At 41.4% G+C, this 26,797-nt stretch overlaps 5 protein-coding genes across 7 annotated transcripts in view; all 5 read right to left on the bottom strand.

Annotated features, from left to right (window-relative positions):
* Window positions 1-44: 44 nt before the first annotated feature.
* Window positions 45-4,619, bottom strand: LOC119560786 (solute carrier family 22 member 13). The gene is made up of 5 exons (XM_037874415.1): window positions 4,312-4,619; window positions 2,401-3,110; window positions 1,828-2,334; window positions 640-783; window positions 45-583 (listed from the first exon to the last, which is right to left on the bottom strand). Exons 2-5 carry the CDS (start codon window positions 3,077-3,079, stop codon window positions 186-188), a joined length of 1,728 nt encoding a protein of 575 aa, XP_037730343.1. The 5' UTR covers window positions 3,080-3,110; window positions 4,312-4,619; the 3' UTR covers window positions 45-185.
* Window positions 4,620-5,542: 923 nt separating this feature from the next.
* On the bottom strand, window positions 5,543-8,424 carry LOC119559819 (solute carrier family 22 member 19). 2 transcript variants are annotated; one of them, XM_037872911.1, is made up of 5 exons: window positions 7,732-8,424; window positions 7,235-7,671; window positions 7,016-7,170; window positions 6,257-6,883; window positions 5,543-6,198 (listed from the first exon to the last, which is right to left on the bottom strand). In XM_037872911.1, exons 1-5 carry the CDS (start codon window positions 7,798-7,800, stop codon window positions 5,648-5,650), a joined length of 1,839 nt encoding a protein of 612 aa, XP_037728839.1. In that variant the 5' UTR covers window positions 7,801-8,424; the 3' UTR covers window positions 5,543-5,647. The 2 variants fall into 2 exon arrangements, with proteins under 2 accessions (XP_037728839.1, XP_037728838.1); XM_037872910.1 differs by having other exon boundaries at window positions 7,235-7,800.
* A 170-nt stretch (window positions 8,425-8,594) lies between these two features.
* LOC119559820 (heparan-sulfate 6-O-sulfotransferase 2) overlaps window positions 8,595-26,797 on the bottom strand; it is a 90,919-nt gene continuing 72,716 nt past the window's right edge. The window contains exons 3-6 of the mRNA XM_037872912.1: window positions 18,258-18,560; window positions 17,652-18,200; window positions 17,409-17,593; window positions 8,595-9,855 (exon numbers count right to left, since the gene is read on the bottom strand). Of these exons, the coding sequence (XP_037728840.1) occupies window positions 9,720-9,855; window positions 17,409-17,593; window positions 17,652-18,200; window positions 18,258-18,560 (1,173 nt within the window). The 3' untranslated portion in view covers window positions 8,595-9,719. The remainder of the gene's footprint in view (window positions 9,856-17,408; window positions 17,594-17,651; window positions 18,201-18,257; window positions 18,561-26,797) is intronic.
* On the bottom strand, window positions 10,537-14,693 carry LOC119559818 (CAP-Gly domain-containing linker protein 1). Of its 2 annotated transcripts, XM_037872909.1 has the most exons (2): window positions 12,542-14,693; window positions 10,537-12,451 (listed from the first exon to the last, which is right to left on the bottom strand). In XM_037872909.1, the coding sequence occupies exons 1-2, from the start codon at window positions 14,330-14,332 to the stop codon at window positions 11,837-11,839; spliced, it is 2,406 nt and encodes an 801-aa protein (XP_037728837.1). In that variant the 5' UTR covers window positions 14,333-14,693; the 3' UTR covers window positions 10,537-11,836. The 2 variants fall into 2 exon arrangements, with proteins under 2 accessions (XP_037728837.1, XP_037728836.1); XM_037872908.1 differs by having other exon boundaries at window positions 10,537-14,693.
* LOC119559821 lies at window positions 22,080-22,632 on the bottom strand. The gene is made up of 2 exons (XM_037872913.1): window positions 22,519-22,632; window positions 22,080-22,448 (listed from the first exon to the last, which is right to left on the bottom strand). The coding sequence occupies exons 1-2, from the start codon at window positions 22,613-22,615 to the stop codon at window positions 22,234-22,236; spliced, it is 312 nt and encodes a 103-aa protein (XP_037728841.1). The 5' UTR covers window positions 22,616-22,632; the 3' UTR covers window positions 22,080-22,233.

Raw genomic sequence — 26,797 nt, forward strand, 5'->3', positions numbered from 1 at the left:
TAACATATTCCCCTAGTTTTTCCCCCAAAGCAAATGACTAACAGTTCAAAAAACAACCAATATTCTGTAGTAAAACTGCAAGCATTTAAAATAACAATTCACTTAACCTAATCACAGAAGAATGTTGTTTCATTAGCTGATAATACAAAGACTATTAATTGGCAAAAAACTGCTATCTCCGCCGCCTACAATCGAGTATTGTTCACATCGGATTCGACGGTCCAAACTGGGGAGTTCAGAGGGGATTGCTCCTTCTTGTCACTGGGTTCCAATTGGGGCACAACCGGCGAAACACTCGTCCTGGGCGTGAGGAGCAGGCTGGTGCAGATTCCACCCAGAATACTGAACACACAATACGAGGTCAACGACATGGCCGTGTCGATCTTCCTCAAGACATTGAAGAACGGGGCCGAGAGGAGCCACACCCGCGCCCAGGTGACCACGGAGAAGACGAAGAGCTGCTTCTTGTTCGCCGGCATCAGTTCATTCATGCAGGCCAGGATCATCGATTGGGCACAGGAGACAGCCGCCTTGGGTATGGTGGCTATGATCATCCACAGACTGACTTTCAGATCAGCATCCACTGGGGGAAAAATCATTATAAATATAATCTTTAATAATATGTTAGGATATACCTACTCGAGTCAGCATTGGTGAATATCCAGCCCATGCAGCCCAGGATTCCAGCTAATATGTTGAAGACCCCCGCACATTGCCACTTCCACTTGTTGTGCTTGAGGGCAAAGTGGAGGGCCAGGAAGCAGCCAATGATTTCCGAAAATCCTACAAATAAAGGATGAGTTAGTCAAAGGTGTGAAAGTGAAATTAGATTAGAAGTAAAGAATATGCATTAGCAATGGAAAATCTATAGATCCTATGGGATTCAACTATAAATCACAATTAGACTTAAAACTAAATACACTTTTTAAATTTGTATCTTACTAATCTTATCTGACAAATTAATGTTAATTATGTCTGACAAAGAAGAATTAAGAATTTCGAATTAAATTTAATAATTATACCTGCAAGGGTATACAAACTTTGGCTTGCCGAAGTTAACTTCGTTTCTTGTTTTGTATTGTATTTAATTTAAGAATTTAGATAAATACAATTTTACAATATAAATCTATACAATTTTTTTTGACAAGTTACTTTTATGATCTGATGATGATTTTATTTGTAATATGTTAATTTATGATTTTTAAATAGTGTACTTTATATATATATTATCATCTGCTGACATTTTATTTGTATTATATTTAATTTATGCGTTCAGATATGTGTAGAATATTTTTAAAGAAAACCACATAATAAAGGACTATTATAAGTTCCACGAAAAAATATAGATCATAAATACGAGTATGCGATGGGGTGGGTTTTCCAAATTAAACCTTATACCAATAAGATCTTTAAAATGGTTTTCAGATCATAAACTCACCCATAACTTCCTTTCTTGTTTTGTATTGTATTTAATTTAAGAATTTAGATAAATACAATTTTATAATATAAATCTATACAATTTTTTCTGACAAGTTACTGAGACTTATGATCTGATGATGATTTTATTTGTAATATGTTAGTTTATGATTTTTAAATGGTGTACTTTAAATATATATTATCATCTGCTGACATTTTATTTGTATTATAATTAATTTATGCGTTCAGATATGTGTAGAATATTTTTAAAGAAAACCACATAATAAAGGACTATAATAAGTTCCACGTAAAAATATCGATCATAAATACGTGTATGCGATGGGGTGGGTTTTCCAAATTAAGCCTTATACCAATAAGATCTTTAAAATAGTTTTCAAATCATAAACTCACCCATGGCAATGGTATTGGGCACCAGATAGTCCCTTCCAAACGATCTTATATTAAGTAGCATGCCCATGAAGTTGATGACGAAGAAGGCCAGTGCCAGATGGGCGGCCACCATGTGCGTCTTGGCCCGCTTCCCCTTCCACAATTCCCTCCAAGGAGCGGGTGGCGGAGCAGCCTTCAGTCGCTCACTCAGTTGCTCCAGCTGCAGCCGGAAGTCCGGAGGGATCTTAAAGGTGCGATCATTAATCGCTGCTCCTCCCCGCACAATCTCCTCCACGTTGTCGATGGAGAAGCGATCCACGGCATGCCGGAGCAGCCAGCGAGGTGAATCGGGCGTCCAGTAGAGCAGTAAGATCAGCATAATGGTGGGGAAGGTGATACCCACATAGATCAGGGACCAGCTATTGAAGAAGGAAGAAAGGCCCGGCAGCAGGATGACCCCAATGGACCAGAAGGTATCGTACAAAATGATGGCACCTATGCGATGCATTCCCGCCGTTATGTCGGCAACTAAAAAGGTTTATATAAAATGGGTAATTTAGGATAAGTATTCCCACTAATTCTAGAGAAACTTACATATTGCTTGACCGGCTGTGAACATGATAGCACAGCAAACTGCGGAGAGGCAGCGGAAGGCGCAGTGGAGGCTGAAATCCCTGGCATATCCAGTGACCACGCCACAAACAATCTGCGCCACTGCACCCACACAATAAGTGCTCCTCGGACTGATTCCCAGCATCATCTTGGTGCCCATAACGCCGCCTACGAGGACACCAAACAGATGCCAGTACTGCGTCCAGGCCACGAAGATGTCCCTCAGGCAGACCAGGTTGAACTGCATGATTAGGGAGTCGAAGCTGGAATCGTAGGTGAATTGCTCGCACTCGCTGCAGCTCCCAGTGGATTCATCCACCACATAACACTGGTTATCCGAGACACTGAAGCTGGAGTTACTACTGCTGACCAGGTAGCTGGTATCGCATCTGAACTCCGAGATGGGATAGAGCTCCGGTCCGGTAAAGATGATGCAAGCCATGAACCAGGCGGCGGGGATTTTGCACAGGAAGATGATGAGGATGGTTCTCAGCTGCCAGATGCCAAAGTCACCCACCACATCCGCAATGACATCGCTACCCGGAGGTGCTGGTGGAGGTGGTGGCGAAGCCATCCTCTTGTCCAGATCATTCTCCATCTCATTGGGCAGGATGTGGGGGGCAGTGGGCTCTCCACCTCGGGCTGGCGACGGATTGACCATTGCTCCAGTGGCGTCTCTCTAGTGGAACATTCTGCGAATGATCGGGGAGTGAAAAACGATTCCATTTATTTATTTGTTTTTATTATTTCTTTTATTTCAATACCCCCGCTCTATTTACCGACCCTTCCAATTGATATAAATTGAAAGCGGTTTACAGCTGAAATCAGTCGATCAAAGGCATTGAATATCACGCGGGATTCTTGAAATATCTGCGGTTTCTATTCATTTGATTGACTTTCGTTATTAGTAATAACATATTACATATGGGATTGTCATAAATAATTACGGGAAAATATGTTAGGAGCTACTTTAATATTTATAAAAAGAGAATGCAGGAAAATTTTGCATCACTTATGATCCTGACACGATTTTTCAAAAGCTTCTGGTTAGCATAAATCAAGTTTTTTCCCCATCTGTAACCATTAATAAGTCTGTAATCTTTGTTAATTTCATTCATTAATAAATTAGCTAAGCTCTGGGATTTCTTTAACCTGTTTGAAGTTCTTGTGTGCCATATTCCTCCACTGATACTGATATCATATCGCAAATCACGCCTGATTATTGTTTTATCGATAAGCCAAAAGGAGGTTGATTAAGGGCAGATAATGGGTGTCTTTCGTATAGCTGCTTTATCTGTTTGCTAGCCCTTATTTGTCGAGGCCAAATATGGCAAAAGATTTGCAATAAGATTAGGTTGTTAATTCGCGACAGATTCACCTGTATCATCTTTGTTGGATTATCTATATTGACACACTCCTTATGCCTCAATTCCACAGGTGCTAATTCGCTATTGTCTGGGTTACAAGTGGTCCCACCTGCAGTGTGTCTATTTATTGGTAACGCAAATATTTTAATTCCTAATTTTCCAGGCAGTGCTAATTGCAGAAAACTGGTCGTGCCGGTGCTGAATATTTGAATTTCCTATTCAGTATCTGTTATACATCTAGGCAATGACAGGGGCGGTAGGTCGTATTATTGGTTGATCGACTTGTTTCGAACCCAAATGCAAATTTATAATTGCTTATGGGGCTGAAATAGTGAGCCACTGGGAAGGCATACTCGTGTCAAATTAATGGATTGCTCGAGTTTTTGACAAGGGTATTATTAAGTGCAGTGTCTACATTTCATACAATGAATGTAGGAGGCACCTTCATAAGGTAATTAATAAATGTTTCAAGGAAAATCTATTTGCATAATAAATATTTTTTAATATGAATTAAAAATCAACTGACCTTATATCAGTTAAATATCACTTCTTATATTATTTTCACGATCACTTTTTGTGGTTTCTAAGCAAACATAAAAATATTTCCGTTGATTATTCTTTCATTCACAACACCATTTATTTTTTCGCGATATCACTTTGTTGTTTGTTCATTTGATGGCATACAAATTAATATAAATTAATTAGGCGACAATAAAAATTATGCACGCGGTTCGGGTTTCGTAAAAGGCAGCTTTCCAATTCGCACGTCCCAGCCCCGATTTTCTTCTTGGAGCACTCGCGTCTCAATCGGCCGAGAATCAAATGGCAACTGAATCCAATGTCGCGTGGGGAACTATAGACAGGGAGTGAGCCGACTGGCCGTCCACTCGGAGACTCGAAGCGTTAATTTACTTAATGAATTTGCTCAAATGATAAAAACTTATTGGGCTGCTGATTTTTTGGAAATTTTTTTCTAAAAGTTTCAGCGATATTTTATAGGTTATAACTAATTTGAAGCAGTTGAGTCAAAAATATGTAAGTAACAGCATTGAGTCGTTTTCCGTTTGTTTGCCCATTAAATATTTTATTTAATGGAATAGCTGACGGATCGATTGAGTGTCTTTCAATGCTCTTTATGTTATTAGTTTTTACCCCTATCAAGTGTGCATTATCTTGGCCGCTCAAAAGGTGGGTGGAGGTTCTTTAGTAGGGGGTTTATAGCTTGGAAGCCATAACATTATTACTTTACGTTATCAGCCTTTGCCTTTCGGGCTTGTACAAATTCTTATTCACCTTCCTTGCGGATTTCTATTTTAATCTTTATTGTCTCTGCCGCTTTTTTTTAGCTTCGACACATCGATGGTGTTGCTCTTCATTTGATGCATTGACCTACATTAATTTGGCTCTCTTTATTGCCAATACATAATCCTCTTAATCTTTACTATAGCTTCCATATTTACCAGGATGTGTATACAGCGTCATCAATTGATTATCATAAATTTATAAATTAAATTGGTTTAATTTGTATCGCACCGTTCGCTAATTAAGAACATAAGGCCAACTTCAAACAAAAGATAATGTATAATTTAATTAGCGATATATGACGTTAAATGCTCTGATTTTGGTTTGATACCCTTAGGCAAGCCATCAATTTTGTGGTGAAATTCATTAATGAGATGAAGACTTGTTTGAAAGACTTTAAAAAGTGGGTGTGTTTTTACACAATATTTCTAGTTTTTATTGAGATATGTTAAGGGAATTCGTAATTATATATAAACACTTTTACTATCAACAACAAATAGGATTGGCTTGTTTTTTTCAATCACATAACAAAGCCTACTTTTGGGCTTCAGGAAAGCTCTTCAAATGGTTTCCGAGCTGTGCGACCTGCAAGTTTGCGGTCTGTGCTGCTCCAGTTCCGTTTCGATCTCACTGGAGGGATGGAAGTTGATGTGCCAAATGTCGGCTATACTGACTGCCATATTCCTCTCAAAGTTGCTCAACAGTTCGTTGCTATAGGCACTGCAATCTGAGCTGTCGGTGCTGCAGCGGCGCAATATGATGGCCGACTGGCGACGATAAGTGTTGGGCGTGGGCACCTGGCTCATCTGCGGCTGCTCCGTGTTCCAGTAGTAGCGATTGAGGCGACGCAGGGCCAGTCCATAGATCCAACCAATAGTAGCCAAGATGGTGATCGGAACCAGGTGATGGATGACAGTGAGGCAGCTCAGCAGCGGGCAGAAGACCAGGCACATTCGACTGAATGAGATCACGGACAGCAGCAGGAGCACCCGTTTCTCCTTGGACACGATTTCACTGGTGCAGGTGGTCAAAACGGCTATCGAGGCGGAGTTGGCCACCTTTAAGATAAACCAGAAGACCAGTTCCAGTCCCACGCGTCTGGAGTTACGTTCTGTGAGAGAAATAACCTTTTTAGCCAGCTAATATCTGATTATTATTATAATACTTACCAGTTTCGGGTAAAAGCCATATCAAGTAAGTACTCAGACCCGCTATAATCATCAGATTTCCTGCCCACCGCCAATGTCGACGTGTGTATAGGATCAGGTAAAGACCCACAAAAACGCCCACCATCTCAGCAAAACCCAAGGCCGCTGTGTTCACATGCACTTGTTGGGCTCCTAAGTTCCGGATCATCAGCAGAATGATGTTATAAAGTACCATAGCACAACCCCAGATCCAGTGAATGTACAATAGTTGACTGCGTTTCGTCTCGCCATCCCAGATTTGGCAGTAACCAGGCTTCTTTTTGGCCATTTGCTCCAGGTCATTGGCGTACACCGTGAGCTGAACATCGAGGGTGAGTGGAACCTTCCGATTGTTGTAGGTGGCAGATTCCAGGAGCTGGCGGAGCGCAGACTCAATCCGCTGGTGTTGCAGCAGCCAGCGAGGAGAATCCGCTATCCATCGATGCAGCCAAACCAGAACAATCAGGGAGGAGGAGATGGCCACGTACAGGTAGCTCCAGTCGTCAAAGTATATGGAAATGGCAGGGAGGAGTACTAGACCCATGGACCAGAACAGCTCCGATAGAGTGATCACTATGATGCGAGCCTGTCCCGAGGTTATGTCGTTTACTAGAGAGAACATTTATATTAGTTATGTTCGTATCTTGGGTCTTTTTATGTGCTTTACTTAAGAACTAACTAGGTTCGGACTAAAAAATATTTTTTTTTTAAATTAAATAAGCTAATAAATTAAATACTCACATATAAACTGTCCGGAAGTATACATAAGAGCACAAAATATGGAAGTAAGGCAGCGAAAGTAGATGTGCAACTGGTAGGTGTCCACTAAACCGGTGAGGTTACCACAAAATATCTGTCCAATCATGCCGAGCAACATCAAACGGCGTGGACTAATGCTAAGGATAAAGAAATTATAATTATCACACTGGGTTAAAATAAATACTTTAGTCAAATACAAACATTTTGAGAGCAGAGTAGGCCATTAGACCGCCAATCAGGGCGCCGAGAGCATGAAAAGATTGCGTCACCGCCACTAAAACGCGACGAGAGCAGATTAGATCGAACTGGATGATCAGGGATCTATAGTCCGTCATGTGTTCCACATGCTCGCAGGGCAGCGAAGACTGGGCATCCGGCTCCTTCGATTCCGAGGCGTTCCACTGCCGACCATGACTGCGGACGAATCCCCGGGCCAGGGAATCCGAGTAGGCATTGCACACATCCACATTGAACAGCCGATCCGTGCTCCTTGCATCCTGCCAAAGTGGATAGATCTGGCTAATATGCTCCGCACGCGATCGGCTTTCATTCCATTCGGCCGGATGGCAGACCAGCTCCCCCTTCCAGGGATAAGGAGCGGTATAGATGATAATGGCTGTGAACCAGGCGCTGGGAATCTTGCAGAGGAATATGAGCAGTATGGTGCGCAACTGCCAGCGTCCAAAACTCCCATTCACCTGCTCCACAACGTCCAATTCTGGGGAGGACTTCCCCGGATAGCTACCCGTCGACTGCGATTCCGGCATATCCAATCCGAAACTTACACCTTGGCGTACGTACGCGTACTGACTTTGCTAATTTCCTATCGATCCCATGGGCTTGGGCTTACGGGAGCGAAAACGATGTTTGCTCTTCCGTTTAGTTGTTCCCTCAAATTGGTGCAAATTAGTCGGAGATTTTCTGATTCGTCTGGGTGATGTCTTATTATTAGGTTCGTTTTCTGCGCTTTTATAACATCTATGACGTATGGGGTGTTGGAATATGAAGCAGATCTATTTAGTACCCAATAAATATTTATTGTCTCTAAGATAAGACAAATAAATTTTTCCACTATTACGTGGGACTATTAAAAAGGTCCTAATTGAAAAGATGACAATGATTTGTTTATTTTAAGTATAAACAAAGCTAAGCTTAAAAAATGTTATCTATTTTGGGACTGGTAGGAAGTGGAATATTTCTGTAAGTTAATAGGGATAGACATTTCATTTTAAATAGAAAGAGGATAAAGACACACATAAAAAATAATCATAAGAAAAAATATGAAAAATCAATACAGTTTAAATTTGTAGTTGGCCTAAAAACACACTACCACATTTTTGATTTACCAGTATGTCTAAAACAATGCAATGGTATTTTATTATGTTAAATATTTCAACACTCCCAAAACTATACTTGGGTATATTTTATTTTAAGTGACCATGAAAAATAAGTATTTTCCTTGTGTTACCAAAAGCAACTCATTTTTCCCACTCACCGAATTTTGGTGACAAAGCATAAATAAAGAACGCCTTTGTATACTCAATAATCCATTTGTTTTATTCAATTTTACCTGCTTTTATTTGTTGTGTTTGCATTTTCTTTGTGTGTTCACTACAAAGTGGTTTTTGCTTTTCTCTCAAAATCATGAAAATGCAAATAAAATTGTTTTTGTGAACCTGCTTGAAATTTGCAATTCCATAGTTTCATTTATGGTTGCTATATAAAATGGCACACGCCCCATAGATTATTATGCAATTAATTAATATTTGAAATATTTTACATAACTTTTGTCATGGGCAATGTGTTTATGCTCTTTAATGATTTAGGCAATTGGCTTTGTGTGTATTTCGTTGGCTTTGTTGTTTGATCAAAGTTTGCAATTTCGCTCGCTATCGATATCCAATTAATTATTGTCTGAAATAATGATGTCTGCTAACAGTTCTACATATGTTCACTTTAACTGGCCAAAATAATAGAGTAGACGAAACTAATTGCATTCCTATGCTCTTACTTAAATTGATTGTGTTTAACTTTATTCTGCTGTATTTACAGTGAAGTCTAAGTAGTAAAATAAAATAAATGCGTTGTTGGATCGAAAACATTTCCCAAGCACTATGCACTTAGACTAAGTGTGTGGATTTGGCTTTGCAGAGACTTGGCGTAACAATAAACGAAAATCTACAAATTACAAATTAATTAATTAATCTAATTTATGGCGGTGTGGTTTAGATGCGCTGTGAAGGTGAAGTTTCAATTCGAGTGTGCTGGCACCTCACAATATTTTGTTTTTATAAAATACACATATTTTGCAAAGTATTTACATTTTCTAAGGATTACCATGGTGCGACTTATCAGCAGGGAGTACAGTTACGGTCATGGATTTCATAGTTGTGCTTAGGATTAGGTTTAGAGATAATATGCGCTCTGAGATTTTGCTCATCTATTTTAGTTGTGTTACTTATGTATGAATGAAACAAGCCAAGTCCGCTAGATGTTTTTTGTCTGCTTAATTAACATTATGCTTAGACGCTAGTTTAAAGTCCTTCGGTTGATTTTTATGCTGATGCTTCTGCGTTTCGGTGACCTTAGTGACCGCCCCTTTCTAACCTGCCCTGCCCAGCTACATATTTATGAGTTGGTGTGTGTCCTACAGCTAGTTTCTAATCGGTAATATTTGGTTTCGAGTTCAATGATCCGTGCTGAGCCCATCCTCCACATTGCTGTCCCAGTTGAATTCCGTGACGCCCTGCTTGAAGTAGATGTTGCCCAGGTTGGCATAGCGCTGCTCAAAGTTTGTGTCCTTTGCCTTCAGATGTGCGAAACTGCAAGGAGAAAGGCAAATATTAATCAGGATGTTGCTAAATTGTTTGCTTAATTTCGATGTAGAGATAATTGTTTCATAAAGTTCAAAAAGTAATATGTAACTTTTGATAAACATTTAGACAAATCTGTAAAATATTCTATACACCAAATATTAATCAGGATGTAGCAAAACTGTTTGGGTTATTTCGATGTAGAGATAATTGTTTCACATAGTTCAAATACTGATAAGTATTTTTTGATAAACATTTATACAAAGTTGGTAAATATTCTGTATACCAAAACTTTCTTTAGACAAGAGGAAATCAACTTTACTTCCATTATTTCTACATAATTACCATATCAGAATGGAATTTCTATAGCTCTACGAAACAGTAATGCTAATTTTTCATGGAACGAGACCTTCTGTACTGGTAAACATTCTCGAAAAACATTATTCTTCTGCGTATTTTACTCAGGTAGGCCTGTACCTTAATCACCGCTTGTCTCAATGCGTAATCTACTTTCTTCGGGGATTTACGGTGCCAACTTGTGCTGGCACTTCCTCCCGTTTTCCCGTTTCCCGTAACCATTTTCCCAACCTTTTGCATTGTCGTTCTGCCTACAAAAGCTGCTCAATTTACTTCTGCGCAATAGATTGTATTCTTATGTGCAGCACCCCACCATAAAAAAAAGGAACCCTCAATTGTTGATGCAGCTGCCCGAGGTACTGTATACGGTATATGGTATAAGGTAAGGGTACAGCTGTATAGCTGTATGCACAATGAGGAATAAATCCACGTCTTGGGCAAGTCTTCACTTACCTTGCCCAGGGCATTGTGAGCATTGCAGAAAATGTCAAAGGTCATAAGCGGCCATTATGCGGAACAAGACAAAAGGCCGCTTGCCAGGGATTTTTAAGGGGAAGGAAAAGGAGGAGAGCGGAAAAACAAAAAAGGTGAAGGGAAAACCCCGTCAACAGGCTTAAGTCACAATTAATGAAGCGAACTTGCAGCTACCAGTGGTTGTTATTGTCGGTGGTGCATGGGTATTTCCCTTCGTTTTCGGTCTTGTACTAAAGAAGGTTAAACCACCCTTGAGGAGGAAGCGCAGGCGCATGCGCAGCTGTTCCGTTTCGCCTGAGGAACTAAGGAACTGAGGTATTAAGGAGGAGGTCAGTCCGTTCCCATCGAGTAACCAGGGAAATAAGACCGTGCCAAGGGCCACGTGTGCGTAATCAGCGTCGCAAGATTCCATCGGATTGCATGGATGGATTCACCCCTTCCTGGAGAAGGTTCAGCCTGAGAAAATGCCATCGCAGTCGACGATCGAAATCAAAACGAGTCCCTCGGGGTTGTCAAGAAAAGCGTAAACAATTTCCACATTGTTTGGGTACAGCCTTTAAAAAAGGTTTATATATATAAGAAATTACGACTTTGGGAAATAAAGTTTACTTTGAATAAAACTATGAAACTGTACACCTTGAGAACGAAATATAAAACTAGTTTGAAAATGAAAATTACTTTTATTTATGAGGGGTGTAAATAAATGCATAATATAGTTGATACATAAAAATCATTTTCTTAGCATTGGAGGGAGGGTTTACTAATATCAAATTTTTTCGAAGAACAGGAGGGACTAAGACCAACATACAGAGAATTTTTCGACACCTTTGTAAACAGATTAATATAAACATATCAAATTTCATTGGATTTTGCAAAAGATATTTGATTTGAAGGATGTTTCAAAAGACATTTAAAAGAATAGTTCACTGAATAAGATTCGAGATGATAAACACCTCTAATATATCAAATTTCCCGAATAAGAACCAGAGATTAAAAAACAACAAGATTTGGAATTTAGTCGTGGTTCGTTCGAAAGAGATTTCAAAAACACCTCTGGCCTTGTTATGTTGTATGCAACGTGTATTGAATATATTTCAAATCAGAATCTTAGCTAAGGTATATAATTTATAATAGTAGGTAGTTGGTACAAAGGAATAGCCTAGATGTTGCGTGCCTTGAGCACCTGCTTCTGGGGCGGACTGGGCACGTTCTCCTTGCCGGCGAACAGGACGGTCTTCTTGGGCGTACTGGCAGCCGAACGGGGGGTTCGCGGGGTGCGGGGTGTGCGCGGACTGTGCGGCGTCGCCGCCTTGGGAGTACGGGGGGCGGGACGCGGGGAGCACTTGCCGGCGGACAGGAGTTCGCTGATCTCGCTGGTGCTGTCCTGGCGCACACACTTCTCCGAGGTGTTGAGCAGCCACGAGGTGATCTTGTCGCAGTCGGAACGCAGCTCCGGATCGCACAGCAGATCCTCGATCTTCTCCAGATCGGTTGTGTTCGATCGGTTGGCCTTGCCAGGGGTGCCCAGCAGGGAGGCAGCCGATGCCGGCTGCTTGGACTTGAGGGCAATGTTCTCCAGCTTCAGCTGCTCACACTCCTCGCGCACCTTTACCAGCATCTGCTCCTTGTTGTCCAGCTCCAACTGGGCGAACTGCAGCACGGTGGCGAACTCATCCAGGGCCTTCTTCATGTCCACCATGTAGGCCTCGCGCGTCTCGTCCTTGCGCCGCAGCTCGTGGTAGTGGGCCAGCTGGGCGTCGCCATCGATGCGCTCCTGGAACGAGTTTGCAATCTGATTGAATTTAGCCAATGTCTCCGCCTCGCCGGCGAGCAGCTCATGGAGCAGGGACTCCTTCAACGATACCTCGCTCTGCAGCGTCTGGGAGGAGGATCTCAGGGAGCTGAGTGCCTCCTGGCTTTCGGTCAGCTGCTGACGCAGTTGCTCCGCATCCGCCTGTAGGGTCAAGTAGCTCTGCTCCAAGGCTCCCTTGGCCAACTGCACAGACTCCAGTTCGGCGCGGTATTGCTCCACATCGGCATCGGATTTCTTGAGACGCTCCATCAGGATGTTCACGGTGGCCCTGGTGTTGGTCAAAGTCAACTGGTAGTTATACTTCTCGGTGATCGTCTTGGCCATGTCCTGCTTCAGCTGCACCAACTGCTGCTGCAGTGCATCGCTCAACTGGATGTAGTAGTCGATGCCGTTTCGCAACTGCTCCTCGCACTTCTGCAGCTTCTCATCGCGCATGCGCAGCATATCATTGGTGGTCTCCAGCAGCACCATCACATCCTGCTTCTCCAGCTCGATCTTGATCAGCTCATTCTCGGCCAGCTTCTGGCGCTTGTCCAGCTCGGCGCGCCAGTAGCTCTTCTCGCGCTCCACGGCGCCCTCCAGGTCGCTCTCCACCTGCTGCTGCACCTTGGCCACCGCCTGCTGCTGCTCCGTGTGCCTGGCCTGCTCCCGGCACAGCTGCCGGATGGTGTCGCAGTGGGCATCGATCTCGCAGTTCTTGTCGAGGAGTTCATCTTGCAGAGAGCGGATGAGGGTGCACTTGTTGGCCAGGTCGTTCTTCAGTGTATTACGCTCCACCTTCAGGCACTCCAGCTCCGCCTGGCAGCTCTTGGCCTCCTGGCCATAGGACAAGGCATCCTGCTCGATCTGCTGCTTCAGCTGGACCACATCGGCCAGCAGGGAGGCATTGGTCTTTTGGAGATTCTCCACCAACTCGATATTCTCCGCCGTCTTGGCCTGCTCCAGGCTGCAGTGCTCTCGGGCCTGGGCCACGTCCGCCTGCAGGGCAGCCAGTTGGGCCTGAAGCTGCTGCTCCACCACCTGGCGCTCCTCGTTGGCCGCCTGCAGCAGCTCGTTGGCCAGACGCAGTGCCTCGCTCTCGGCAACGAGCGTCTCCACCTGGCTTTCATGCTCCTCGCGCTGCTGCTGCAACTGCTGCTCCATGGCGGCCAAACGCTCCAGGAGATCAGCGTGCTCCTGACCCAGCTGCTCGTTCAGGGTCTTGTACGACAGATTCTCATTGGTCAGAGCCTCGATCAACTGATCCGTCTTGGTGGTGGCCAGCTCGTGCTCCTCGCGCATCTTGGCTTCGGCCTCCTTCAGCTGCTCCACATGGCGACGCAGTACGTCCAGTTGACTTAGCTGGCTCTCGATGAGCTCGTTCTTGTGCCTAATTTCGAACTGCAGTGCCTCCTTGCCCTTCAGCCGGCTGGCGGACTTGGCCTCCTTCACGGGAGTGGTGGCTGCCGAATGGAGGGGAGTAGAAGCCGCCGTGGAGGCGCCACTTCCGCTTCCGCTGGCCGCCGCATCCGTGTGACTGGGAGCCGGACGAAAACGCAGGCGCTGCGGCAACGAGGGAGTACGGAACAGGCGCAATCCCTTCGACTTCTTGTCCTCCTTGGGAATAGCAAACTCCTTGGCCTCCTTGGAGCTGGAGGCAAATCTCACGGCGTCCTTGAAGAACTTCTCGATCTGCTCCTTGCGTTCCGGCTGAACGGTGGGCGGAGCAGCGGCTGTCGCCGTCGTCGCTGTGGGCGTGGCACTGCCCGCCGATCCCGCCGAGCTGTTGGACGCAGCTGGCGATCCACAGATGGCCACATCAACGTCATTGAAACGCTTCAACTTGGCCTTGGAGAAAGACATTTTCGAACTTGTGTTTTCTGGATTTTCCGTTTAACTTGGTTACGATTTCTTTGGATTTCGGTCTCAGTGTCTCATAAATAACGCTCGTTTAACTTTCGAAATAACAATAACTCAACGATCAAACATAAACACAACTTAAACTTTCGGTTTTGGTTTCTTTTCTTTTAAGGTAAACTGTTTAACAAATCGTCTGTAGTTCGTTTTATAATTTTTTTGTTCTGTACTTCGTGGTCTGTTCTGTTCTACACTAAACCCACTTTCCCGTTGCTACCCGTTTCGCTGTACCTACGCGTTCCGCTGTCAAAACCTAACTGAGCTCACCTTCTGTCCAAGATCGCTGAGGCAAACATCGGGCTCAGCTGGCCGAGCGAGAGGAAGCGGGATGGGTAGTTAGGTAGAGCGGGAAGGAGATATGCCCAGGGGAAGAACGAAGAAAACAACCCTCGAGCAAGGGTCGCTGCAACGATCCTACGTTGTCTCACCTTTTTGCGGTATACCCTATATGTCAGGTTGGGTATTTCCCACAGACCTTCAATCGCGAGTGAATTCTTTGTATTTGATTCACTGAGATTTTTAAAAAACTGAAGAACTACATATTTGAACGCTTACAGAACGGTTATACTATATAAAGTCCTTGTTTATAAAGGGATGGAAAAGAATCTGTTTAAATCAAGATGGTATACTTAGCACCAATAAAAACTAGTTCGGTACGGTATAGTTCCACATTACTTTTTTTAACTCATTAAGTAAAATACTGTAAAGTTTTGGTCTTCATATTACATTTAGAAATATCAAATCAATTAGATATTCTATCACCATTTTCAATGTACATCTACTTCATTGTTTTACAAAATTTTATCGAGTAAGTCGTATAAAGTGCATTTCTCACTCCAATCATTCATTCATAGTGATTGATTATAATAATTCTTATTACTTTTTCAGCAGTTACTTTAGTTTTATGATAGTTTTGGAAATCATAGAAAAAACCATTGATTTATTTCTCTGTTTTTAATAAAAAGTTGCCATTTTTAGGGTATTCAGGAGTCGAATTAACTGAAATACTTTGTATTTCTTCCTGGTTTATTTGGTGGTAGTTCGTGCCACAATTCTTTTTGTACCCCAGCCGTCTTATCTGTGTGTTTGTCAAGACGTCGGACGTCGGCCTGGTATAAGTGAAGAAAATGTTTTCATTTTAGCGCGCGCAAATGTTGCAATTGTAGTTCAAGACAGCACGAGGAGGGTTCAAAAAAAAAAGGAGTGGGGATTGGTCCTTGGGCAGGGGTGGTGAAGATACATAGGACGACGGGGTTCCGCATTCCCTGACGTTTGCTCATATATGGGAAATGTGGCGTAGCCGACGAGCAGAGACACACTCGCATCTGTCTGGGCCTCTCCTTCCCCTTGAAGTCTACAAAATAAATGCGATTGCTTTCGAGGATTGCGACTGCGAGTACAAGGATAGGAATAGGACCTGATGGCTGAATGGGCTGCTCTATCCGTTAGCTCCAACCCAGCTGGCAGCCAGCATAAGTTGTTAATTTGATACGAAATCCGATGCCCGCATAATTAGAAGGAAATGCGTCGGAAATAGACGAGTTGCGCCTGCGCGATGAGTTGAATTGAATTGTGGCGCATTGAATTGCGTGGAAAATGGAAATGATTTTCCCTCTGATCACGCCAGGCAGTTGGGCAATCGGCCATCGCTAATCTGCCTAGAGACCCTCATGATATCCTGCTGATCCTGCGGTAGCTGCCTGTGTCTCCTGCTCTTTTTCCCTCGCTCTTTCCCTCCAGTGAGATTGTCACAACTGCCAACTGCTCAGCTGGTTGTTTCTTTGACGGCGGACAATAGCCGGAATATTCTAACAACTGGGAGGTGATAATTCTAGGTTAAAGCAGGCAAGCATGAAATTCTGGGTGGGACAACCACACACAGCTGTGCCGAAGATTTATATCAAGAAACTATTGCGGGTATCCTATTCGCAGCATAACAGAAACTTTTCTTATAGAACCTTAAACCAAAAGCAATCTTGCGGATATCAATAAAAGCTAGTGCACTCTGAAAAGGTATTTATAATAGATCTGGATCCTTAATAAAGTGTCATCTATTTGTAACTTCAATAAACTGTTTAAAATTTATTTTTCTCCATTTTTTTTCGTTGAGATCAAAATGGAGGATCGGTAAACTATCGGGGGTATCCTATTCTTAGCACAACAGAAGCTTTCCTTATAAAACCTTACACAAAATAAATCTTGCGTATGTCAATAACAGATCAATAAAAGCTAATGCACTCTAAAAAGGTATTTATAATAGATCCGGATCCGTAAAAAACTCTCATATTTTTATATTGACTGGTAATAATTTAAAAAAAATATTTTAATATTACTATTTTTCCCCAAATAAAATTTCTTTAAGCCCCTTACCTGTATCAGTTTTCAAAATATTGAAATTTTATACCAAAGACTCATCTTTAGTGGCTCTCCCACAACTCCACTTAAACAAAATGATAATAACCAAACCATAACCAAAAGGTAATATAAATGATGTTAATGACAATTTCCCTGCGCTGAGACACCTTCGATATAACTTTCCCATGCCTGTCCATGCATAACCAGTGTTCATTGAACGCGCGTAAAAAGTAACGCGATCTAATGATGGTTCCATGGGATCCATTCTCCCTTCCTTCAGCACAATATCCCTTTGCCAGGCCCAATGTCAACATAACACAAAGTGACGGCGACAAAGGACTCGGTGACTGGCTTGGCCCCTGATGATCAAAGGGTTCTCGCACCCTCATGGGATACAAAGCGCTACAAAGAACGAGGACCTGAGTCATCGACCTTCGACCAGACGTCCCGATGATGATGATGCTATGCAAGAAAGGATCTAGAGAACCGGACCCACTAGACTCGATCGGGTTTACCCGACCAGATAAACTTGCTGTGAACTGTAACTAACAAGGGCCGCAATGAAAAACATAACTAAAACCATGTTCTATCGGCACATAAGCCAATTAAGTTGAGTGTTATAAATATCAATACATAGGTGGCGATGAGGGAAGGATCCTGTACTCACCGCTGAAAGAGCAAAGTCTTGGCAAAGGCATACAGCTCGATGTCCAGGCCGTTGAGCTTCTCGATACGACGCTTCTGGTCGGGTCGAAGATTCTGGACAGCAGTCGCCGAGATGGTGGTGTTGTGCTGCTCGAAGGGAATGGCGAAGCGCAGGTTGAAGGTCTCCTCAAATATGTACTGGGACATCTGAAAGGAAACATAATTAATATGGTATCCCCAGAAAATACCCATTAAAATGCCTCACCTTTTGATATTCAGTCAGTCCAAAGTAGGCCATGGCGGCCAGATTGCGCTTTGCGCTGGCCAGCATCACCCGATCCCGCTCATGGGCGGGCATCGATGACTTATTATAGCAGCCGACCAAAGCGAGATCCGCCAGCATGCGGGTCTGCCTGTTGGCTGCCAGATTGGACTCACAACCGGCGAACTGATCGAGATCCACATCCAGCCAATCCTTGCCCTTGTAGCAGGCGGGCAGCTCGGCGGCGGTGGCCTGGCGACCCAGGCACCAGTGGCGCGATCCCTTCCAGGTGGCGCCCCTTCTCACATGCCGATACTCGGACATGTAGCGGGCAATGGGCTGGCGCAGCAGCGAGATGTAGAAGTACCGCCGCTTGGCCGTCTCGCCCTCATTCTTGTCCAGCTCCACGTCCACGCAGCTGGTCAGCTCCGTCCAGTCGGCATGGAGACCGCACTTCCAGCCCGTCGAGTAGCGGGAGAAGAGCCAGTTCTCATTGCGATGCGGCCGGAAGCAGTAGCAGCGCTTTCTCTGCCGCTGGCACTCACAGGGGCGCTATAAATAAAGTATTGGTTACCAAAGGTCCTTCAAAGTATTCCGTTACCAACTCACCTTCAGGTCGAGATCCCTCACCAGATGGCGGCCAAAGGAGGTGCCGCCCGTCTTCTGGATGTGCAGGAAGACCATCACGTCGTGGCCATCCATGTCGAACTGAAAATCATCGTTCAGCACATCCTCGTAGCTCAGCCCGGCATTGGCGATGATGTTCTGCGGGGCGGAGGACTTGGAGGCCATGGCCGTGATGCCGCCCACATTGTTGCCATTAATGCTGTTGGCCTGATGGAGTGGGAGCTCATTATAGGCGAGGATATCCGAGGATTGCAGTATCACGGCGCGTTTGGATAGGGCGCATACCTGCGGTAAAAGAGCAGAGTGAAACATTAAATATTACAAGCTATTGAAAGCAAGGGAATATCGACCCGGTGTATACTCATTAAATTAAGCCCTTAATATGCCCCGGGTAAGTCCATTTTTATTCGATTTCCTACTGATCCCAGAGTGCAAAAATGTTTCACGCCCTATCATCTTTAATTTTTTTTGTAATACCGCCAAAGGCCTTAAAGTAAATTTATTGGCTGAAAAAAGGCAAAAAAGGTGGAGTGGAGGAGTGTATACTTTCAGCATTAATTATATGCACATCAGGATTAAATGCATATTTTTGGTTCGGCACAGGTGGGCTCTCCAACTACTTGCAACTTCATTTAACGCAGAGTGAAAGCTTGTGAATTTTCCCACTTTTCTTTTTCATTTTTTTCCTTTGTCGGTAGCACTTTATTTGCTCGACGGAATGTGCACTTTTATTTATGGCACGTACTCAAGGCTTATTAATATCGAACAAGGGCTTATCCCCTTTTCATTGCACTCACAACAATTAAATTGGATGCGAGCTGTTTGAAGATATTTAATATATATTTGCCATAATATTTATGGCGGCGGAAAGAATGTGTAACCACACACCATAGATGGATATTTAAGGATATTAAATATTTGTAGCATATTTTGCGGCTGAAGGATCAAGTAAGGGGAGAATTTTTAAGGGATGGTGAGGTCCTTGTTTCCAACCGGATGGAGTGTTTTTACTTATTGGATTTATGGTTGACTGTGCTATAAATATTAATGCCACTTTGTAGACTGTTTAAAGGGATGGATGGTTTTAGGATCAACTATCCAAAGGAAACAAATTGAAAATTATATAAAACCCGAAGAGCTTGCTATAGCTCATGCCCACGCTAGCAAATACTTTAAAACTAGCTGTTAGCATTATATAAATAAATAAATAAGTAAACAAAATCGTCTATAAATTGTACATATTCAACACCATTTGTTAATACATGTTAAGAAAATACAAAACTGGGGCAGATTTATTAAACTTTCGCCCTTCCCAACCACAGCTGTTATTACTTTCGTATCTGCATAAATATTAAAACATTTTTAGACAGCCCACTACTATTTGCATCTGAAAACTTTATAATTAGAACAAGTTTTGCGCCAGCAGCCTCTCCTTGTTGTTATCATTATTTGTCAATTTTCTCGACGGCCAGGCTTCAATAAAAGATAAAACCAGACCTCAGCTGTCCACAACCCTGGGGACCCCACACGCATAGTTCTTGGCAATCAAACTAGACGAAAGTTTCTCGATTAAAATGAGCAACTTTTGTGAAATTCTCTTATCTGACAATTTCCGCTGCTTAGTAGCACCGAAATGAGCAAAACACGCAACAAGAAAATGGAAAAACAAGCGGGGAAAACTCAGCTCATTAAACAATTGGCAGGCGGGCGGGCGGAATCGTTGTTGGCCATAAGGAATTAAGAGTTCCATGGGTTTGTTGTCATGGCTTTCTCCTTATCTATAAGTCCTTTCTCAACAGAAAGTGGAGTGAAAGTGGGAGCATGAATGCGTGTAAGCTTGTTTCCATAAAAGTTCACCATTTAAATGGCCAGAAAACCGAGAGAGATGAAGAAAAAAGAGGTGTGCCGCCCTGGGGGGCGGAAAGTTTTGAATTTATTGTGGGCCACCACTGCGCGCCATTTCGATTATATGGGGGCAGAGGGAAAGGGACCAGGAAAGGGGTTCTCCAACCTTATCCGGAGCTATCGCCCGAGTCCTGTCCAAGGGCTCTTTACTGTAATCCCCTTTGTGGCTCTTGTTCGATCTGTTTGTTTCTGATATATTGTTGTCCAGTTGTTTAGTGGCTTAAGTCGTTACCCACCACTTGAAATGGGCTTTTAAAAATAAACATTTCTTATTCCCAAAAAACACATTAAATTATTTCAGTGAGAAAGAGCAAGGGGCTTAATGACGACCAATAAATTAAAACATAATAAATTTATATGGAGCACGTAAATACGCGCAAAATACACTTTGGTGTGGCAAAAAATGAGACGAAAATCTACCACTAATGGGTGATTTAATTTTATTTTCGGTGCTCCGTCGACGAAACTTAAATGGAGTTCAACCAAAAAGCCCACAGCGGCCAGCAGAAAAAATATAATAATAATAACAGTTTTGTGTCTGCCAACGTGTGAGCACTTTGCCTGGGCTTTAATTGCTTTTATGCTTTCCCATTAAAAGACCACCCGAAAACCCGTGGTCAGTCTTGTGAAATAATATAATAATAACCATTTTGTGCTAAATTTGTTAGAAATTTATGCGCATTTGAACGGAAACACGTCGGAAGTATTAACATTTAATTCAGCTTAGCGGAAATGCAAAATGTTGTGTGTGCTTTTTTGGTCAACTCCATGGGGCAATCAAAATTGTGAGCCAATAGAAATTTTATAAAATATGCTAAATAATTGATGGGCACGGCCATGCCAATATTCACTAAATTGGGAGTTCATATTGACAAAATAAATCGAAAATGCATTTTTGCAGCTATCTGAAAGGATATCAATTTGAATGGCCTGGTAAGTCCCTAGTTGAAAGATTACAATGTTCTGTTTCGATGTGTAATTTCAAATGTTATTACAATAATACCTTTAATTTACAGAGTTTTCTATTGACATTCCTGGTTTACATAATAACTTTAGGACGGCAGACAACAATCACCCAAACAGGTTGACTTTATAAAATGTCCATTACTTTTGCCCTATTTATGAATGTTGGCAATCACTTTTCTACTGATTACATTCATAAAAGTCAACAAAGAAACCATTTAACTTCAGCTTGAACATAACGACAGGCGGCGGCAATAAAAACAAGCTCAAAAATAAAAATGCAGGGCCATAATTTCCATTCATAAAGTAAAGTGCAAGCAAACAAATGTCACATATCAAAAGTAAGAGTAGCAGTGAAAAATAAAACGTAATAAGAACGAAAGTAACTGCGGCTAAATTAATATTTATGTGGTGCAGCAGGAAAAATCTGGAAGCACAGATTTAAGATTGTATGCTTTATGAACTGGCGGCAGCTTCAGCTCACAAAAACGAACCAAAACAGAGGAAAAATTTCCTTGAAATGGGGCCAGGACACAGACAAAGTCGTAAATCTGGAGCACCGCAAAAATCAACAATAAAACTTTCGCTGCTAAAAACATAGAATTCCCAAGATACAATTTCGTGTTGTTGTCATAAAATAAAAGAGAGAGCTGAAACCGAGTGGATGGAACAGCAATAGAAGCGAGACACAAAGTACAGGGCCATAAAAATCTCGTAGAATGTAAATTGACAAAGACAATAATACTGGATACCAAGGCCATCAGCTATAAACTCGGAAAACACTACAATTTACTTTATAACTTAATTAGTGCAAACCATTTCAATGAATTTTAGCCTAGTAAACACTTTGAAATATTTTACATACAGAAGTTTTACTTACATTTAGAAATACGTTTAAATATATCTATTACTCATTTAGAGCAAACACACTGTCAAAAACTCTAAAATACACTTAGTTTTTCACTTAACTTATGAACTTATGCCAAAAACAAAATTTCAAGAATTTGCTTGAAATCTACATAATAATTTAGGTTTAATTATTTGTCACCGATTATTAAGTAATCCTTTTTTTTTTATCCTTAAAAATAATCTATAAAATCGGAACATTCAGCTGTCGCACTGGAATTTTGCACTCGTAGTTAGGAATACATTGATTACTGAGATCATGGCGTATGTATCCAAATTTGCAACCACATCCTATATGGCATATTTTGAAGAAAATGCAGAGCGGCTCATTGTCATAGGGATAAGAACATTTAGGCTCGGTACAGGGCATACAGGCCAGCTCCTCGTTTTCACCACAAGCTGATGGAATAGAAATAGAGAAAGAATAGTTTGTGAACTTGTTTAGACTCCATTTTTTTCGTTCACCCACGACTATTCAAGGGGGAACCTTCAGAGGAACCTCTAAAGGAACCTTTCATCAGCAGAAAAAGCTGCAAGAGCCTCAAAGTTATATGTCGATCCAACATGTGAGCTCCTGGTTCTGTTTTCAAAACAAAACTAAGGCCAAAGCGTTTATAGTCATTAGGCAAGGCGAATCGTTTGACTAAGACAATTAGCAACGGCTATAAGGGTGGGTTTAAAAGTTTTTCTGTAGGAAAACCTATAGGGTACTCATAAAAATTCTTGGGGAAATAAATATGTTATTAAATATTCTGTCTAAAAAATACTCAATTCTGTTTTTTTCCACTTTCTTGTGCAAATACCAATTAATCATAATATAAACTGTTAATAACAATGAATAATTGATTATATTTTTTTCCTTTCCTATAGAGACACTTATAAGTTTCTCTAAAAAATACACGGGTAAGCGAATACTTTCTTTCCGTTCCTTTGCAAATATCAGTTTATCATAATAAAAACTAATAATAGCACTGAATAATTGCTTACTCTTGTATAGAGAAAATTATAAGAACTGGTATAAAAAGACGGGAAGTGAATATTATATTAAGAACCCTGACTAAAAACACCCTTTTCTGTCTTTACCTTTCCCTTTCAAATACAAATTAATGATAATAAAAACTAATAACGACACTGAATAACTAATTGGTTATTTTTATAGCCAAAAACCGTAGACAGACACCATCTGACAGCAATTATTTTCATGTAAGTACGCGCAGAAACCACATTCGGCTGCATTTAATGGTTTAGACCGTCATTGGTTAGCCTATAAATGCTGAGGGCATCCGCTTTGACGATGGCTGGCCATTCCGATGGTCAACAGGCACTCGGACATACAAATATCCGCAGACAGATATATAAAGTGTACTGCCAAAGGGCTATTCAAACTGTCATTCGGGGTAGCAGAGGTAAACAGAACACCTAAAGCCCTTTTGGGATGTAGATAAAGCTTTTCTATGAACTTTAGCGGCATTTGAAAAACGGAAAGGGCTAAAAAAGTATTATCCAAACTGGCTAGCCGCACATACATAGGTGATAAATGGGGGTAGAGTTCTGCATTTGATTATCATTTGAACAAATACGCAGCAGAAATTGCGGTGGCGAGTGAAATTTACAATGAAAATTGTGTAGATTGCGCTCATGGCTGGGTTTATGAAGTTTTGGCATGCCAAATACCTGGAGGTTTGTTCGAATATGTTTGGTTTTGGGCCAAGTCACGCTATTAAGGGGCAATGTAAATATTTTATGGCCTGCTTTTGAGCGCTGCTCATTTGCTCTTGCCAATTGCTTCCCTGGGGCACGTGTTTGATTTAGTTTCGTTGGGTCTGGGTCTGGCTGGACAATGAACTCAGTAGCTATAGCTCATTGGTATACATTTCAATTAAAGGCTTAGCTGTTTCAGGCATGAAAATGGTCTGTCAACGGCCTCGCCACTCAGTTGCCAGGCAATTCGGTTAAAAGCAGGCCTCGTCTATCTTTTGAAAAGCAAAAACCATTGACAATTTGCATAAATAAACCATTTTATATTTTTTTGTTCATCCCACCAACTGACCCCTTTTCTTGGTTTTTATGTTCTTTTTTTTCGCCAAGGGTTTTTCTTCAGTTGAACGATTGAGAGGCAGCTAATATTTTTGCCCTTTTTTGTGGGCCGCCATGGCGCTCAACAACATTTACACTGTGAAAAATAAATTGTTTCAGAAAAATAAGTTTTAAGCAAATAAATTTAAAATAATTAATTTTATATGACGGTTACTTACAACAAATAAAATTTTAAATAAATACAAAAATACAAATACATGTTTGCCGGGTCTTATTTGAAAATAAATCAAGTTAGAAAATTTAGATACGATTTTAATTATATTTACTTTTACTTTATTTAAAATATTTTATGAACTAAATTATTTTATATCAAAGTCAAAGTTAAAGATCTTCAGACTAACTATTATTGTTATACAAAAACATATTTGCCGGGTCTTATTTGAAAATAAATCAAGTTAGAAAATTTAGATACGATTTTAATTATATTTACTTTTACTTTATTTAAAATATTTTATGAACTAAATTATTTTATATCAAAATCAAAGTTAAAGATCTTCAGACTAACTATTATTGTTAAACCTAATATTCACATATTTTAAAGCATTACAAAAATGTATATTGAATATGAAAACTTTGGATTTACCAAGTTTTTCTTTCAGCGTAGCTGAAGGAACAATAATAGCTGTGGAAGCTGCGGCAACAGCAGGACACAGATTGCGATGATGGGGCCACATGGAGCGAAAGAGCATTTTTAGTTTGGCCTTTCCCAGCAGACATGATGTGAGATGTGATGGTGAAAGAAGGCTCTGCTATAACTCTGAAGAAACCATGGCGAATGAAATGAAATATGGACGGGCTTGCATTGGCCATCAAGCGAACAGATCCCTTTCAGTAGGTCTCACTTTTGGGAAGAGCTTGGGGCCCATAATCGCAGGGACTTATAGATTTCCGGCTGGAAAAAGGGAAATAGATTGATTCTCTTCGAGAAGCAAGTACTCTCTTATCATGGCTTTTATTTCCTTTCCCACCTTCTTGGGAAAGTCAAGTCTTCGTCCCACTGTGACCACTTTTCAGGATTGAGAAGTTGTTGGCCTTCAAATGTTTGCCATTTCATTTATCAAAGTGTCGTTTTGTCTGGGGTCCTCGAACTTGCCATCTCTGAGACCTGTCACGTATAACTATTTCTGATTTCCGACATTATATCATTGACAGTTGCTTATGTTTTCAATCGCTTTTCTATTACATCTGCGGGCGAGACCTCCCAAAAGAAAAACCAACATGAATTATGGTTGAACCATTTATTATTTGCCCTTTTTTAGTCCGTTTTGTTTTGCCTAAGAGCCCGAAACGTTGAAAGCTAATCTATTTTAAGTGGCTGTAAAGCATTCAAGGATGTAGGGATGTGTATGAGGGCTCCTTTAATGAAATGTAGCATAATATTTTCATTTCGGCCCGAGCATGTGTGCGTATGTGTGATAAGCGTGTAAATCCCCAAAAATAGCCAAAGACAAGCACAAATCCCACAAGCATATATGGTACATATGATATATATATATATATATATGATGATGACGAGGAGTTGGTGGCGGCCAGTGACCATAAATCCGAGTAAAATGTATTTTGACATTTTGCACGCAAAGCGTGTGGCAGAAACTAACTAAGCGTGTGCGGAATTCACACAGTCCTACATGTTCCACACGCCCCCAAAACGAAAGGTCATTCGAATGATGATGGGAAAGGACATCAGGCTGGCTGGCTGACTGGGATTTGCCATGAAGTGTTAACATGCGATAACAGCAACGGCAACGAATAAAACACAATGAAGCGCAACTGATGAGGATGCGGTGAACGGTCATTCGGATTGGGGGACCTTGATGGTGCCTAATGCGAAAGGAAAGACCCAAATCCCACCCGAACCCAGTCCCATAACCAATCCCAAATCCAATCTTAAACCAAAACTGAAACACAGACCGCAAACGAAATCAGTCTTGGACTCGGGGCTGCGAGCGAAGTAAATGAAGTGAAATGGCTTGAAACGAATGATAAGGAAGAAATCAATGTCCTTGATTTTCTATTTATACCTTTCCACCTTGGCATTGAGTTATGAATTTACGAATAAAAGCTAGCGACATGTAAATGCCACAATAAATAAAATGATATTTAAAGGGGGTTTGCAAAACAACAGGCCAAGGATTTGGAAATAACATTTTTTAGGAGTCTAAAAGTATGCAACAATATATTTAAAGCTTTTTTTATTTACTGCATACTTTCAGACATCGTTAAAAATATTTTAAAACATTTTAAAACTCCTTTAAAAGATATTTTTCTTAATTTTTTTTTCTTAAACCAAAAATGAGGAAAAATTATGAAAAGGTGCAAACTTTGCAACTTAAAGTAAAGAGAAAAGTGAAATATAATGGGGGTTGCAGCACAAAACGCTATGGGTGTGGAAATAGCATTTTTAGGAGTCTAAAAGTATGCAACAATATATTTTAAGCACAAAAACGACATTCTGTTATTCACTGCATGCTTTTAGTAACATGTAATACCATTTTAAAACTCTTTTAATAGATATTTCTGTTAAGCCAATGATTCACAAAAATGATGGCAACAAAACAACCATACATAAACATTATATTACCCTAGAAGAGGTGCAAACTTCGCAACTTAAAATAAAGAACTTTATCTCCCCCCGACATGCTTCGTTTTTC

The sequence above is a fragment of the Drosophila subpulchrella genome, unplaced genomic scaffold (genome assembly GCF_014743375.2).
Source record: "Drosophila subpulchrella strain 33 F10 #4 breed RU33 unplaced genomic scaffold, RU_Dsub_v1.1 Primary Assembly Seq354, whole genome shotgun sequence".
Taxonomy (NCBI): Eukaryota; Metazoa; Arthropoda; class Insecta; order Diptera; family Drosophilidae; genus Drosophila; species Drosophila subpulchrella.

Coding starts and splice junctions, on each gene's coding strand:
- LOC119560786 (XM_037874415.1), bottom strand. CDS start 3,079: ATGGTCAATCCGTCGCCAGCCCGAGGTGGAGAGCCCACTGCCCCCCAC. Junction 2,335..2,400: donor CACAGCCGGTCAAGCAATAT/GTAAGTTTCTCT, acceptor AAACCTTTTTAG/TTGCCGACATAACGGCGGGA. Junction 784..1,827: donor GCCCAATACCATTGCCATGG/GTGAGTTTATGA, acceptor CTTTATTTGTAG/GATTTTCGGAAATCATTGGC.
- LOC119559819 (XM_037872910.1), bottom strand. CDS start 7,800: ATGCCGGAATCGCAGTCGACGGGTAGCTATCCGGGGAAGTCCTCCCCA. Junction 7,171..7,234: donor GCCTACTCTGCTCTCAAAAT/GTTTGTATTTGA, acceptor CTTTATCCTTAG/CATTAGTCCACGCCGTTTGA. Junction 6,199..6,256: donor ATGGCTTTTACCCGAAACTG/GTAAGTATTATA, acceptor TTTCTCTCACAG/AACGTAACTCCAGACGCGTG.
- LOC119559818 (XM_037872908.1), bottom strand. CDS start 14,332: ATGTCTTTCTCCAAGGCCAAGTTGAAGCGTTTCAATGACGTTGATGTG.
- LOC119559821 (XM_037872913.1), bottom strand. CDS start 22,615: ATGTTGGATCGACATATAACTTTGAGGCTCTTGCAGCTTTTTCTGCTG. Junction 22,449..22,518: donor AGGTTCCCCCTTGAATAGTC/GTGGGTGAACGA, acceptor CTATTCCATCAG/CTTGTGGTGAAAACGAGGAG.